This window comes from Urtica dioica, chromosome 6, assembly GCF_054948205.1.
Source record: "Urtica dioica subsp. dioica isolate 48M chromosome 6, U.dioica_male_clone48M_v1_H2, whole genome shotgun sequence".
NCBI classification, from domain to species: Eukaryota; Viridiplantae; Streptophyta; class Magnoliopsida; order Rosales; family Urticaceae; genus Urtica; species Urtica dioica.
The window spans coordinates 9,567,214-9,581,492 of NC_142761.1; the positions used below are offsets into that span (position 1 = coordinate 9,567,214).

General features: G+C 39.4%; 1 protein-coding gene across 1 annotated transcript; it reads left to right on the forward strand.

Annotated features, from left to right (window-relative positions):
- The first annotated feature begins 12,104 nt into the window (after window positions 1–12,104).
- Window positions 12,105–13,871, forward strand: LOC149393319 (thioredoxin H-type 2-like). Its single transcript, XM_089617976.1, has 4 exons — window positions 12,105–12,234; window positions 12,825–12,841; window positions 13,467–13,589; window positions 13,725–13,871. The coding sequence occupies exons 1-4, from the start codon at window positions 12,105–12,107 to the stop codon at window positions 13,869–13,871; spliced, it is 417 nt and encodes a 138-aa protein (XP_089474102.1).
- The last annotated feature ends 408 nt before the right edge of the window (window positions 13,872–14,279 follow it).

Sequence of the window (14,279 nt, forward strand, 5' to 3'; positions counted from 1 at the left end):
ATTCTTCCTTCATCCTTTCTTTTCATTGTTAATTGCTTTTAAAATTATTGTTGAACATCAACTTAGTTAAATATGAATTCCCTTTGGCTTTTCTTGCTCATCTTAATGTTTTTTTTATTATTGTTCTTTGTTTGTTGATGATCATGAACACTATTAGAGGCTAGGTTTCTTATGGGGTTACGATGTAGCCGGGATTGAAAATGGTTGGGGGGTTACTTATTTGCTTCATTATTATGGATTTCTTTGTATGAAATATGCTTAATGCTTTCTAGTATTTTATCACCATTAGAAGTATTATATTGGATTGTTTACTGCTTGAGAAAGAGTAGAGAACCGTGCTTTTATTTATGTCTTCAATGTTGACCTAAATAAGTAGAAAATTATAGGCAATTTGTGTAATCGATTGATCTCTTGTCGTATTGCGTGTAGTTATTTTAATAGGATTAGAGGCCGAGAGCATAACAATCTGTCAACTACATAGGTTTTCTAGAACACTTAAGAGAGGCTAATGGATATTTTTTTTATAGAGTGAGATTAGCATCCATAGGACTAAATTTTTATGGATCACGTTACTTTGCACTACACTAGATAATCAAGATTGGCGTCTGACCTTGAGATAGAGAGTTGTAACTCCAAACTTTTTTACTAAATATCTTGAGAAAATATAATATATATATATATATATATACATTGAATATATACATATATATATATACATTGAATATACATATATATATATATTAAATATACATATATATATACACAAATATATATATATATATATATATATATGTATATTGAAGGAGACCATTTAAGGTTCGAAGCAAAAACTATTTAAATTCTCGAAGCTTTAATGTCACAAATATAATATTCATTTTAGTTTTTAACTTTTTAATGAATGAATCTTTATTGGTGGTTCAATACCTTAACGATTAGTGATATAAGTCTGTCACGTTGGACTTCTCGTGTTTAAGATTGCTCGATTGAAACATATATCAAATCATACTTTGTTCTTGAGAATGTGAATAAATAAACAATCGGAGATGGTAATCAATGACTTCATTTGATTTAAACAAAGTGACATATTAGCTACATTTCACATCGTATGCAAACAACAAATGAGTTAAAGAAAATAATAACAATAGAGGTAAAACAATAATTTGTAAATTCAATCTAGTTAATCATATTCATGAAGGATAACATTGGTAAGTATTCTGGAGACCAGTTCAGTAGTTAGAATATTGCATCAATTAAGACCCACAAAGGGCAAAGGTCCGCAAAAGGGATCTGGAGACTCAAATGAGACAATCCTCACAAGCGACTAGGAGATTCAGCGAAGACCTTAGAAGAAATTAACTCAACACATGAGAGAAACCATAAATGGAAAGCAAGGAACGCATCAACAAAAATACAAGGAGTTCATAAAATAAAGGAGTTCAACGATAAGAGAAAGAAAGGAAAGAAGCGCTAAACAATGGCACCCTCGACACGAAAAGAAACTAAAGAGACAAGAAACTCCTAAACTCCATCAGAGTTGTAATCCATCTGCTCACTGTCACTTGCCGGAGGATCAACTGGAGCATCAACCCCTACAACATGAGGGAACGTTAACTCAAAAGATGGAGGTCAAGACACGTTCTCCTTCATCGCGGCATCCCTCACAGTGATGGTGGTGTCAATACATGCCTCGCCAAGAGTAGATTGACCCTCCGCGTTGAGATCCGCCACCTTCTGTGTAGAAGCGACTAACAACTCATGCGTTGACTCAAGCTCTCCTACCGTGCGGTTCCATGCCTGGAAAGCTCTAAGACGAGCCACATCGCAAGTCTCGAGCAATCGACGCACCGAACCCAACTCCGCGGCGGATACATAGAATTTTTCTTCGGCTACCCGAGCCTCCACACGAAATTTCTCCACATCTTCAAGAGCCATGCGCGTCGTCCCCTTCTCTATCTCAAGCATCCCTCTAACGCAAGTTGACTTGGCCAAATTGAACTCAAGCTCGGTCTAAAGCTTTGCGATTTCTTCACGCACCTGGAAGAGTTCCCACGAAGACAAACTACTACCATCAAGGGAAGTAGTGACCTCAGAGAAAATAGACTACCTCAACGCATGGAGCCCCTGGTGCATTGCTCTTTCAAGGCCACAACCTCAGTCTTCACGGGACTTGGGCCGAGCCCTCACAGGTGCTTTGGCTCGGGGAATGGCAGAAGAAACAAAAGAGGCCTCTTAGAAGACTTAGAATGGCGAGGCACAGAAAGAGAGCTACTTCCCGCCTGTTGCGATTTTTATGCGCGCAAGTGCACGTGTCGCTCAAGTAATATAGTGAATTAAGTACGAGTGTCGATCCCACGAGGAAAAAGCTTAATTAGCAAAAAAATCAACTAGCACGAATTGAACTAAAGAGGAGATGGAAAGATGTCACAAATTATTGACAAGTTCTAACGCAAATAAATAGCAAAACACTCAAATAACATTTGTAAGCAGAAAGAGAGGCTAAGGACCAAGGCTTCACGGGTTTATTCAACGGTTTGGATACACGAATTTCACGCACAATCAATACTCAACTCACTACTCTTTGCTAATCATACTCACAGAATAATATTGCTTAATCTCTCTCGAGCATCTAACAGCCTATGTCAAAATTAGGAAAATCTTATCTCGATCTCAATCCCTAACAATCGCATGCATTCATATCAAGAGTATTCACACGATTCTATGGCAACCTAACTATCTCTAGCCTGGGCATGCATCATAGTAATTCAAACCAAAACACTAACAACCTAATCTTTCTCAAGCATCAGGTTGAAGTATAAAATCATGAACAAGGTAGCTACTCTCGATCAAGCATTAAAACGAATTTGAATTGAGCAAAGTAGTAGAGAATGAAAATTGAACTTCAATTTATTAAATCATATCAATAACCGAATCCTAAACCCGCTACGCCATAGTCCTTAATGGAATTAGTTCATGGTGTAGCGAGAAAAAAAAAGAGAATGAGAGAATAGGAATAAGAAACAATAATTAAAAACTCAATTGTGAATTAAAATAGAAGATTTGACAAGACTAGGACTAAATTAAGGGTGATTTCCAATTTCCTATTTTTTTAAAAAATTTACCAAACTAGGAGTGCTCTATAGTTCTCTAAATGTGCTAATACTATTATACCATTTTTTATAAAATCCATATATTAAGTTTTAGTTTTTTTCATCTCCCTCTCCCCATCTCCCTCTCTCGTCCATTCCCTATTTCTCTTTTTGGCCGTTCCCTGTTTCTTTTTTTTTTTCATTTGCTTTGCTTTGTTCGGCCATTCCCTCTCTCTCTCTCCATTCCCCTCTTTCTCTCCCACGTCCACCCTAACCGTCCCACTTCTTTCCCTCCAACAACCTATACCGCCCCCCACGCCCCTCCAACAATAGTAACCGTCCTAGGCCCCGACGACCCTCTAACATTAGTAACTGTTCCACGCCCCTCTTAAATCGCTACCCAGAACGTGCTAAGGGCGATACCCAAAAACCCATTTGCCTAAAACACTACCCAGAACCCATACCCAAAAACCCCTTTTTCATCGCAACATCGCAACCCATATTTCTAAATGTCTTCGTCGGGGAAGACCGATACCAAGAACCTAAATTCATCACTCCGTCGTTCAAGTCGATCGTCCCCCAACAAGACACAACCTTTACCAAAGAAGGGCGGGAATGTGTCAGGGAAATTGTCGCTGTCAAAGAAGAGGAAATCTGCCCCATCGCCAAAGAAATCACCTGCCAAACGGGTGAAGCGAAGTGAGAAAATCGATGAAGATGCCGTTGAAATGGTAAGCAGATGTTTGCATTACATGACAGAGATTTAGTTACAAAGGTGTAACTAAATGTCGAAAGATTTCAGATTGTAGTTGCATGTTTTATATATAATGTCAAGTATTAGTTAGTTACCAAAGTAGTAGTGACGAAGATGTAACTAAATCTGGATAGAATGGTTTGCTGTAGTTACATTTTACAGGATTTAGTGAGACGTGTAGTTACAGTGACGAATTTAGTGACAAGTCTTAGTCTAATCACACCCTTGTTTAGTGAGACTTATGTCTGTAGTTACATTGTTGAAGAAGTTGAAAATAAATTACTGCTTCAGTTCAGTTTATTTCAGATTGTAGTTGCATGTTTAATATTTATTGTCAAGTATTAGTTTGTTACCAAAATAGTAGTGACGAAGATGTAACTAAATCTGGATAGAGTGGTTTGCTGTAGTTACATTTTACAGGCTTTAGTGAGACGTGTAGTTACAGTGACGAATTTAGTGACAAGTCTTAGTCTAATCACACCCTTCTTTAGTGACACTTATATCTGTAGTTACAGAAGTTGAAAATAAAATACTGCTTCAGTTCAGTTTATTTCAGATTGTAGTTGCATGTTTAATATTTATTGTCATTCAGTAGTTAGTTACCAAAGTAGTAGTGAGAAAGATGTAACTAAATCTGGATAGAGTGGTTTGCTGTAGTTACATTTTACAGGTTTTAGTGAGATGTGTAATTACAGTGACGAATTTAGTGACAAGTCTTAGTCTAATCACACCCTTGTTTAGTGACACTTATGTCTGTAGTTACATTCTTTAAGAAGTTGAAAATAAATTACTGCTTCTGTTCAGTTTATTTCAGATTGTAGTTGAGTTTAATATTTATTGTCATTCAGTAGTTAGTTACCAAAGTAGTAGTGAGAAAGATGTAAGTAGTGACAATTTCTTGATTGTGGATAAGTTGTTTTAAGAAGTTGGAAAGGAAAAAAAAAATTTGCTTCAGTTTCAGATATTGTAGTACCAAGTTGTAGTTATATCACATCTCTGTTTTAGTTACATTTATGTCAGTAGTTACATGGTTTAAGTAGTCGAAAATAAATTATTGCTTCAGTTTTGTGTTTCATGATGAATTGTAACTAAATCGTCTGATCTTTTGATTTGTGTTCAGTCATGGCGACGTTATGTCAGTGAGGACCAGATGGGCGAATACAACTTCAACTTCCACGGGAATGTGGATAACTTTGCCGAGAACTGTGCAATGACACAGAATCAAATAGATTTGTTCAAGGAATCTTGTTTTGGACGCTTTCTGTCATTGCCAACAATCACCCGGTCTTCAAAACTAATTAGCAATCTGATGTTGAGAACCGGGTACTACGAAGGACAACCCCAATCGGCGGACAAGCTACTTATCGAGCTTGGCGGAACTCCTAGGGAGTTCACGAAGCAGCATTACGCAGATATAATGGGGTTGAAGTTGGCCGAGGATTACAACTTCAAGGAGATGGAGTACACTGACGTAATTGAAAAAGGCCTCTTCGACGAGACTTTCCAAAAAGGGGCACTTGCCTCTAGAGGAAATATCTCCGCTTTCATTGAGCCGAGCAAGGAATGAGGCGACGTAAAGCGGACTCGCTTCCTACTTCTCCATTTCTTATACAACGTGCTTCTCTCTGGCCAACCGGTCAGTCCATTGTCGACTTCGTCATACATAAAGATGGTAGATGACCCCGACGCATTCAACAACTTTCCGTGGGGCAACGTAGCATGGGACTACTTCATGTCAGGGGTGAGGTCATTCGTGACGAAGGCGAAGACGAAGCGAGGGACGAAGTCGAAGCCGCATCTCCCTGGGTTCTTACATCCTCTGCAGGTCTGAGCGTACGAATGCATCCCGAGACTTCAAGAGCGAGGTTTCTGCACGGTCTTCAATGCTTCTGCGGATCCCTTGTTGTTGAAGTGGTCCTCGAACTCCAAAGTGACCGAGGGGGGTATCCAAAGAATTGGGTTCGACGATGTCGAATTCAGAGATCTTGGCAGCGAGAAGGCTGGTGACAAGGAGCCCGAGTCCTCCAAACCTTCGCGAGACTTTGTTTTGCCGCCTGCCTCGAAGAAGACCAAGTCGGGTGACACAAAAACCAAGGTACGTAATTCGAAATTAACTTTTAGTGACATGTTCAGACGGTAGTGACATGTTGAGTGAAAGATTTTGCGACTGATTTTTCAGGAGCGATTGACCAACCTAGAGAATGAGGTCGGTCATCTACGAGTAGACCTGGAGGAGATCCGAAAACACATAGGTTCGCTTGCGCATGACCTAAAGCACGTGTTGGAGGATCTTGACATGCGGTCGGCAAAGAAGGCGGCGAAGGACAAGATTTTGGAGGAGGTAGCAGAGAAAGAGTCTGAGGAGAGGAGGAGCAGAGAACGGACTGAGAGAGAAAATATCGACCATGGTGACGGAGGGCGACAAGCAGGTGAAAGTGAAGCCTGTGAGAAGGAAAAAGAGAAAGACAAAGAAGAAGAAGAAGAAGAAGAAGAAGAAGAAGAAGAAGAAGAAGAAGAAGAAGAGGGAAAGAAAGTTGACGAAGAAGAAGAAGAAGAAGACGAAGAAGAAGAAGAAAAGAATGAGGAGAACGAGACCCTCGCCGGTGACAAAGACTCTCTCACCGGTGAAAAACAGGTTGTCACTGGTGACCAAGAGGCTGTCATCGGTGAGAAAAATGCTGTCAGTAGTGACCCAACCGATGTCACTACCGATAAAGAAGAAGATACAGGAAAGGAGAAAGATGGAGATGGGAAGAAAAAGAAAAAAGAAGACCAGGATTGCAAAGAAGAAGACAAAAAAAAGGATGACGATGCTGATGATGATGACGATGACGGAGATGAGGCTAAGCAGGCAAAGCAAAGAAGTGTAGACTCTGCTGACGGAGACGATGACAGAGATAATGCGCTTGAAGGTGATGCAGAAGAAGAAGAAGCGCATCCCGTCCCAGCAGCTGTCGGCGGATGTACTGATGCCGCATCTCCAGCCGAACCAGCCTCATCGTCATATTCAATCCAAGTGGATTCAGATTCGTCTGCGTCTTCAGGCATTGACGCGGATGCTGAGAATTCAGATTCTTGCACACAAGTCACCCCTAGCCAGACTTCTTACTCCTAAGAGCAGCGGCGCTTTGAGAGTTACATGTCCAATGCGTATGATTCGTCGAAGACATCTCGGAGTGAAGGAGCGTCGGAGATAATAAACATTCCAGAATCTCCGGTAAACTACTTAATTCCGGCAATAATATAGGGAATAATATATAGAGATTTACATCGCATGCCTATAGTGACGTCTAAGAGGTTTACTGACATGTTTAGTATGTAGTGACATAATTCGGTTTTAGTGACCGTTTCTGAATCTAGTGATCTAAGTCTGCCTTAGTGACATGTTCTGCAGTTAGTGACCCGAATCTACGTTAGGGACATGGTAGAACATTAGTGACATCTTTCTTGTTTATTGAAATGTACTTCAGTTATTGACATGTTTATGCGTTTGTGACATTCGCTGAATGGAAATTTTAATCTTACAGGAGAAGAAAAGGGTTAGGAGAAGTCCATTGACATGTTTATTATGTAGTGACATAATTCGGCTTTAGTGACATTTTCTGAATCTAGTGATCTAAGTCTGCCTTAGTGACATGTTCTGACGTTAGTGACCCGAATCTACGTTAGGGACATGTTAGAACATTAGTGACATCTTTCTTGTTTATTGAAATGTACTTCAGTTATTGACATGTTTATGCGTTTGTGACATTCGCTGAATGGAAATTTTAATCTTACAGGAGAAGAAGAGGGTTAGGAGAAGTCCACAAGCATACACTCCCACAGTGCCGAAGGTCTACGCTAAATTCACCATCGGAGTAAGGAAGCCAGCAAAGCATCCGCTCTCGGAGCCTAAGGCAGCGCCGTCGGATGTTGATGTGGAGGACATGGCAACGTGGTTGAAAAAAAGGTTGAAGAGGTAACATATACATCATAATTTTTGCATAATTTAAGTACTGGATTGCTGCTACAATAACTGAGTATGTAAAAAAAAGGTCCAAACATGATGTTGGGTACGCCGCCATCCACGAGAAGCTGCACAGGAGGTTCAATTACCGGGTGTTTGATACACGTTCGAAGACTTGGTTCTACCAACTCTGGACCCCGGTTAAGTGGTTGTCTGGAGATGTAAGTGCATGTTATTTTAACGTAAATATTAGGGAAGTCACATGTATATGTAAAAATTAGTGATATGTAAATATGTTGTTTCAGCACTTGGATGTGGCCTTCTATTACCTCCGAAAGAAAGGTTTTGTCAGGGGTATCACGCATCCATACACGACCATGAACTCGTTTTTTAGCGTCCAACTTGGTATGGTTCATGCAGAATGGAGTAAACACGAGGACAAAGAAACTTATGACTGGACCAGGAAATGCGGTGTCGTAACTACAATTGTTTCACCGAAACGCAAAAAAGATGCATTGCTGCCCTGGGTCAAGGCTCAGACGGTTTACATTCCGATGAACGTGAACAACAACCACTGGCTCCTAGTCGTAGTTTCCGTCCCCGGAAGAACCCTCACCGTTTATGACTCTCTACGGTGTGACACAGAGTACGTGCATTCGGTGATCGCTAAAATGGCTGAACTGATCCCCGTCATCATGTGCAAACGAGTGTATGATGGTCGTTCTAAAGTGTATCCCAGATCCACACCATTCCAGGTCGTTCACGCAGGTTACATGACACAACAATTGAACGGGTAATTTTTGGAACAATTCAAAATTTGACTTAAATAGTAACATGTGTGTTTGTTTGCAGTGGTGATTGTGACATGTTTGCCTTTAAAACAGCAGAATTTCTTGCACACGGCTTGCCTCTGACTGAATTGCATCAAGAAGATATGACAATGTACAGGAAAAAGCTGTGTATGGAACTTTTCAGGCATGGTGCAATCAAAGCCGCGAACAATTGCGAGTCCGAGGTCGATGAATGACTACCGGTGACTAGTAAGATGGAGTTGGAATTGTTTTTGTTTTCTTCTTTCATATGGAATTGTATTGGTTTTCTTCTTTCATATGGAATTGTATTGGTTTTCTTATATCGGTTTTTAGAACATGTTGTTATCAGTACTTACCAGAAAACGTCAGTAGTTACATCTGGATTGATTCAATCATGTCACTAGTTACAACGGTTGACTGTAACATGTCTCTAGTTACATCGGAGTTTATTATAATTACTAACTAGTTACATCTGGATTGAGTGTAACATGTCACTAATTACAGGGAAGTGTTGACATTAACATGTCAGTAATGACATCTCCAACTTGAACATGTCAGTAATTAGACAGAGACGTAGTGACATCATGATGTCACTAATAACACATAAATACAGATGATAAAAAAGCATTCATTACAGATAAGTAGTGAAAAATAGTTACGTACATATTCATGAGATATTGAGAATATCGGGCTTATCGCCAAATAATTCTCGCGAAATGGCAGAGTTTTGAACAAAAATTATCTCTCCCGTAGTTGGTACTTTCAGAAGAGCTCCGGTGGCTTTCAAATTAGTCTCCCAGTTATGGCCTAGCAATTCTCGAAGCACGATTTCCCCAATTAAAATTGGCTTCCCACTCGAATGGTTAACCACTAAATCTGTTAAGCCTTCGTTGTTGTGGTCGAGATTTTTGGGGGAAGTTAATGGTGGAATGAGAGCTTTTTCTTTAGGTTCCATTTTTGGAGTAAGATATTTTTTTTTGTTTGTTTTCTTTTATTGGGTTTTCTTCTTCTTCTTCTTTCATTTTTGAAGTTAGTACCGAACCACCAAATCCGAGATATTAAATTCCACCAACTCCAACTACTTGGATTAAATGCCAACAATAGACTTAAATTTCACTTAATTTATTCTACATACCACCTTAAATGTAAAAAGCGGGACAACTTGTAACTAAATATTTTTCATGTCACTACTCGTGTTACAAACACATCACTATGACTAGAAACATGTCACTACAAAAAAAAGTAACCACGAAAAAAATGCAACATTTAAATATCTAAAATTGTACCAAAATATCCTAATATATAATATTATAGACATCAGGTGTTATCATTAGTGACACATTTTAGCATCTATATTGACTTGATTATAGAAATAGTGACATTTAAACGAGAATAATTAATTGATTACATAGTACACGCTACAAACGAACAGTACAAATAACTACGTCCAGTTATTTCATGGCTCCTTCTTTGGGAGAACCACACTCTCCTCACTCTTAGGCTCGGACACAATAGCTCCACTTGCTTTCAAATACGCGTACCAGTTTTCGCCGAAAGTCTCTTTCAAGTAGGATTCCACAATCAAACGGGGTGAGAGAGTTCATTACTAGGGGACTGGAGGTCCGAGCTAGAAGCAGCCTCTTCGGGGTTACCCTTCTTTTTCTCTTCATTAGCATCCATTGGACGTTCCATCTTTAGGTAGTGCGTATTGTGGATTAATACTGATTCTTACTGGTATTTATTTACATAGGCACTAATTTTAGTGACTATTTAATTCCCCCATTTAGTGACTATTTAATTCCCTCATTTAGTGACTATTTAATTCCCCCGTAAACATGAGTTGTTAGAATTTAAAGCTCTCAGATAAAATTTCACCAACTACAAGTACTTGGATTAAATGCCAACAACATACTTAAATTTCACTTAATTTATTCCACCTACTGACTTGTCACTAAATGTTTTCATGTCACTACGCATGTTACAAACACGTCACTATGGATAGAATCATGTCACTAAAAACATGTCAACACGTTAAGTTGATATCCTTAGTAATATCTGTTCGTCTGTACTTGTCGCTAGTGTTGGGACTGTTATATTTTGTATTTTCTATTTTCGTACAATATTTTGTGTTTACGTTTTATTTTATGTATTAGACAATATTTAATTTTTTGTGTCACTATTTCATTTGTCTATCATTAGTTATTTTGTATGTCAGTAAGTGTCAACATACGTTCCTAAATTGCATTAAATTTTGTACCAACCACAAAATCCGAGATATTAAATTCTATCATCTCCAAGTACTTGGATAAAATGTCAACAATATACTTAAATTTCACTTGATTAATTCCACCTACCAACTTAAATGTAGGCAGCGGGACAACTTCTCACTAAATGTTTTTCATGTCACTACTACTGTCACGAACACGTCACTATGGCTAAAAACATGTCACTACAATAACTTACAAATCACTAATGAATACATAAAAACTTGCATGGAAGGAAAGGAAAGGAAAACAAAAGTACGTAGTACACATAAATTAACAGAAAAGATCATTTCTTGTTAATCCTCCTGTTGTAGAGGATATCCGCTCTCTGCCTTTTCAACATAAACACTATTTTTCCACTGGGCACGACTTCCATAAAATCTCCTTTTTGCTTCAAGACGTCCTCCCAGTCATCTCCATAAACTTCTTTCAACACGGATTCGACACAGTGAATTGGACCTGTTCCACTGTCATCATAAGTATCCAAATACCATTTGTATTCAGCCTCGCTGATTTGATAGTCGGTGAGTTTTGCCTCAGGGAGTTCCTCGTCGATGTGTTTCTCGTTGTCGACCTTCGAATCGCTTCCCTTGTTGATATCCATTGATGTGTGAAAGCGTTTACACAATCCCTGCACGTCATTTTAAACATAAACAATATTTCATGGGAATTTATTAATTGCTATCTACCGAAATTATGACCACTTAAATGTCCTCTAATGTGATAAATACAATACAACCACCACAACTACCCAAAAAAATTAATTGAGGGAATTGGTTGGTTGGCTGGTAGGTTGGTTGGTGGACAGCCCATGCTGACAACCCATGCTTTTCCAAATTTGTCAACCACCACAACCAATAATGTGCATGTCTTGTGGTATAAGTTGACAGCCCAAGCTTTTCCAAATTTGTCAATGACCTCAAATTCGTACACAGAGGATGGATTTACCTGTACAAACAACGAATTTGATAACCTGTCACTAACCTTGTCAATAGTGCAGTAGGCAGCATGTCACTACAAAATGTAACATGTCACTAAAAAGGTCGCATGTCACGTATAAGTTAACATGTCACTAATAAGGTAACACGTCACTACAAAGGTAACATGCTATTAAAGTCGATCATGTAACTAAATAAATACTTATATCAAAGACTAACGACATGTGGTTTACTGAATTAGTACCTGCATTCCAGAAGCTTCCGCGATGTAACCGACTAATTTGAGGTGTGCCTTAACAGAAAGATGCGTTACAGTTTCGGTGGCACGTTGCCTCCGTTCAAAAAACCATTTTGTCATTCTCTCCCTCAAGAAATCGACGATCTTCGATATCGGGAACTCCCTAGCTTTAAGAAGTACCACTACAACAAATACAGTTTTTCGGTGCGGATGACTTTTGGGTGCGACTTTTCGCACCTAAAAGTCGCACCAAAATTACTTTCGGGTGCGACTTTTCGCACCCAAATGTCACTAAAGTCGCACAAAAAATTTCGCTGATTTTTTTAAATTTGGGTGCGAAAAGTCGCACCCAAAATTTTATCATACCATTGGGTGCGACAAAGTCGCACCCAAAAGTCCTAAACATTTGTCTAAAAATTTAGCGGGATTTTGTTCCCTCTTATTTGTTTTCTTTTTTTAGGGATTCCCTCTTATTTGTTTTCACCAAAGAATCGGGAAAGGAAAAAAGAAAGAAGAAAAGAAAAGAAGAGAGAAAGGGAAAGAGAGAGACCGAGAGAATGAGAGAGAGAGAGCCGAGAGAAGAGTATCGGCCGATGGAGACCGAGAGACCGAGAGAGAGGAAGAGAGCGAGGGAGTGAGCCCGCGGAGGAAGAGCAAGGCCGACAGCCACCGAGACCGGGCCACTGGACGCGCGCGCGGGCTGAGAAGAAGCGAGCGCCGCCGCGAGCCGCTGAGCGCGCCGCCCACGAGGAGACACCGGAGAGCGAGATAAGTAACGTCCGGGAGTTGATTTCGCGAGCAAGGTAATGAGATTTCATTCTCAGCCAAGAATTTCGAAAGTTAGGGTTGAGAGTTTGATTTGGGGGTTTTGATTTCGGAGTGAAATCTGAGGTTTTGGCTTGGTTGTGATGTTCATTGAGCTCGATTTTGATGGTTATGACTTGAATTTGCCCTTTGATTTCAGATTTCTTTAAGATTGACAGCTAGTTCTTTAAGATTTGGTTTTGGATGCGACACTAGTTTTATTTTCTCAAAATTTGAAGTGGTGGTGATTTGGGAATTTCTGTTTGACTCTCGTCTTTTGGTGTGAAAATTTCTATAATACGTAAACGTTATATATACAGTAGTGAAAATTTCGTACATAAATATGCTATGTGAAGACTGTGTTGTATGTTTTTTTTTTCACTCATTAGTAATTTAGTATATAGAATCCTTACTATATGTTTGTTGTGTAAGATAATTTTAGTATCATTTCTTCTATTTATTATTTATTGAATCGTTATTTGAGATATTATATTCTAACATAGTATATTCTAAACAAGTGGTAATCTCTTTATAATTTACAAACAAGATTTTGTTTATGAAAATAAAATTCGAGTCTATCTATGTATGAGTATGAGTATGACCCTGAATGATCTATATGATCAGCTGGTGGTTGATTTCTCTGCTTCATGGTGCGGGCCGTGCCGATTCATCACTCCGTTCTTGGTCGAGCTTGCGAGGAAATTGCCCGGCGTCACCTTCCTCAAGGTCGATGTCGATGAATTGAAGGTAACCATAAAATTCACTTTCCATGTCGTGTTTATTTTCCTCGATAAAAATTACGTTCGAAACAAAGGGGCTTTTAAGCACAATATTTCTGAGATAGTTTTTATTTTTTATTATTTTTTTTTTGTGTTTGTGTAGTCTGTAGCCCAAGATTGGGCTGTGGAGGCAATGCCGACATTCATGTTCCTGAAAGAAGGAAGCATCGTGGGCAAGGTGGTCGGAGCGAGGAAAGACGAGATTCAAGAGATCATCGCCAAGCACATTTCTGGTTCTGCTTCTGCTTGATTGATTGATTGAGTGATTAATTGAGTGTTGATCATAGTTATGAATGGGATTTTTCCCATACTTTTTCTAGGTACACCTTTTTGATTCACAGTTACAGCCCCTTCTTGAGACTGATTTTTGTGTTCATCTTGATGCCAATTTCAATAAATAAATCAAATAAAATAAAAACCTATGTTGTTCCCTTTCACATCATAGCTGAGGCTCATCTCTGCTGTTTGGAACTGTTAGAGACAATTCTTTATGTATGCTCATGCCACAGGTACTCCCACAGGTGGCGGCGTTGGCGGCGGAGAGCGCGGTGGCGGTGTTCGGAGTGGGAGGGTGTTGCATGTGCCACGCCGTGGAGAGGCTGTTCCGCGGCATGGGAGTGAGTCCGGCCGTACACCAGCTGGACCGCCACGCCGAGGC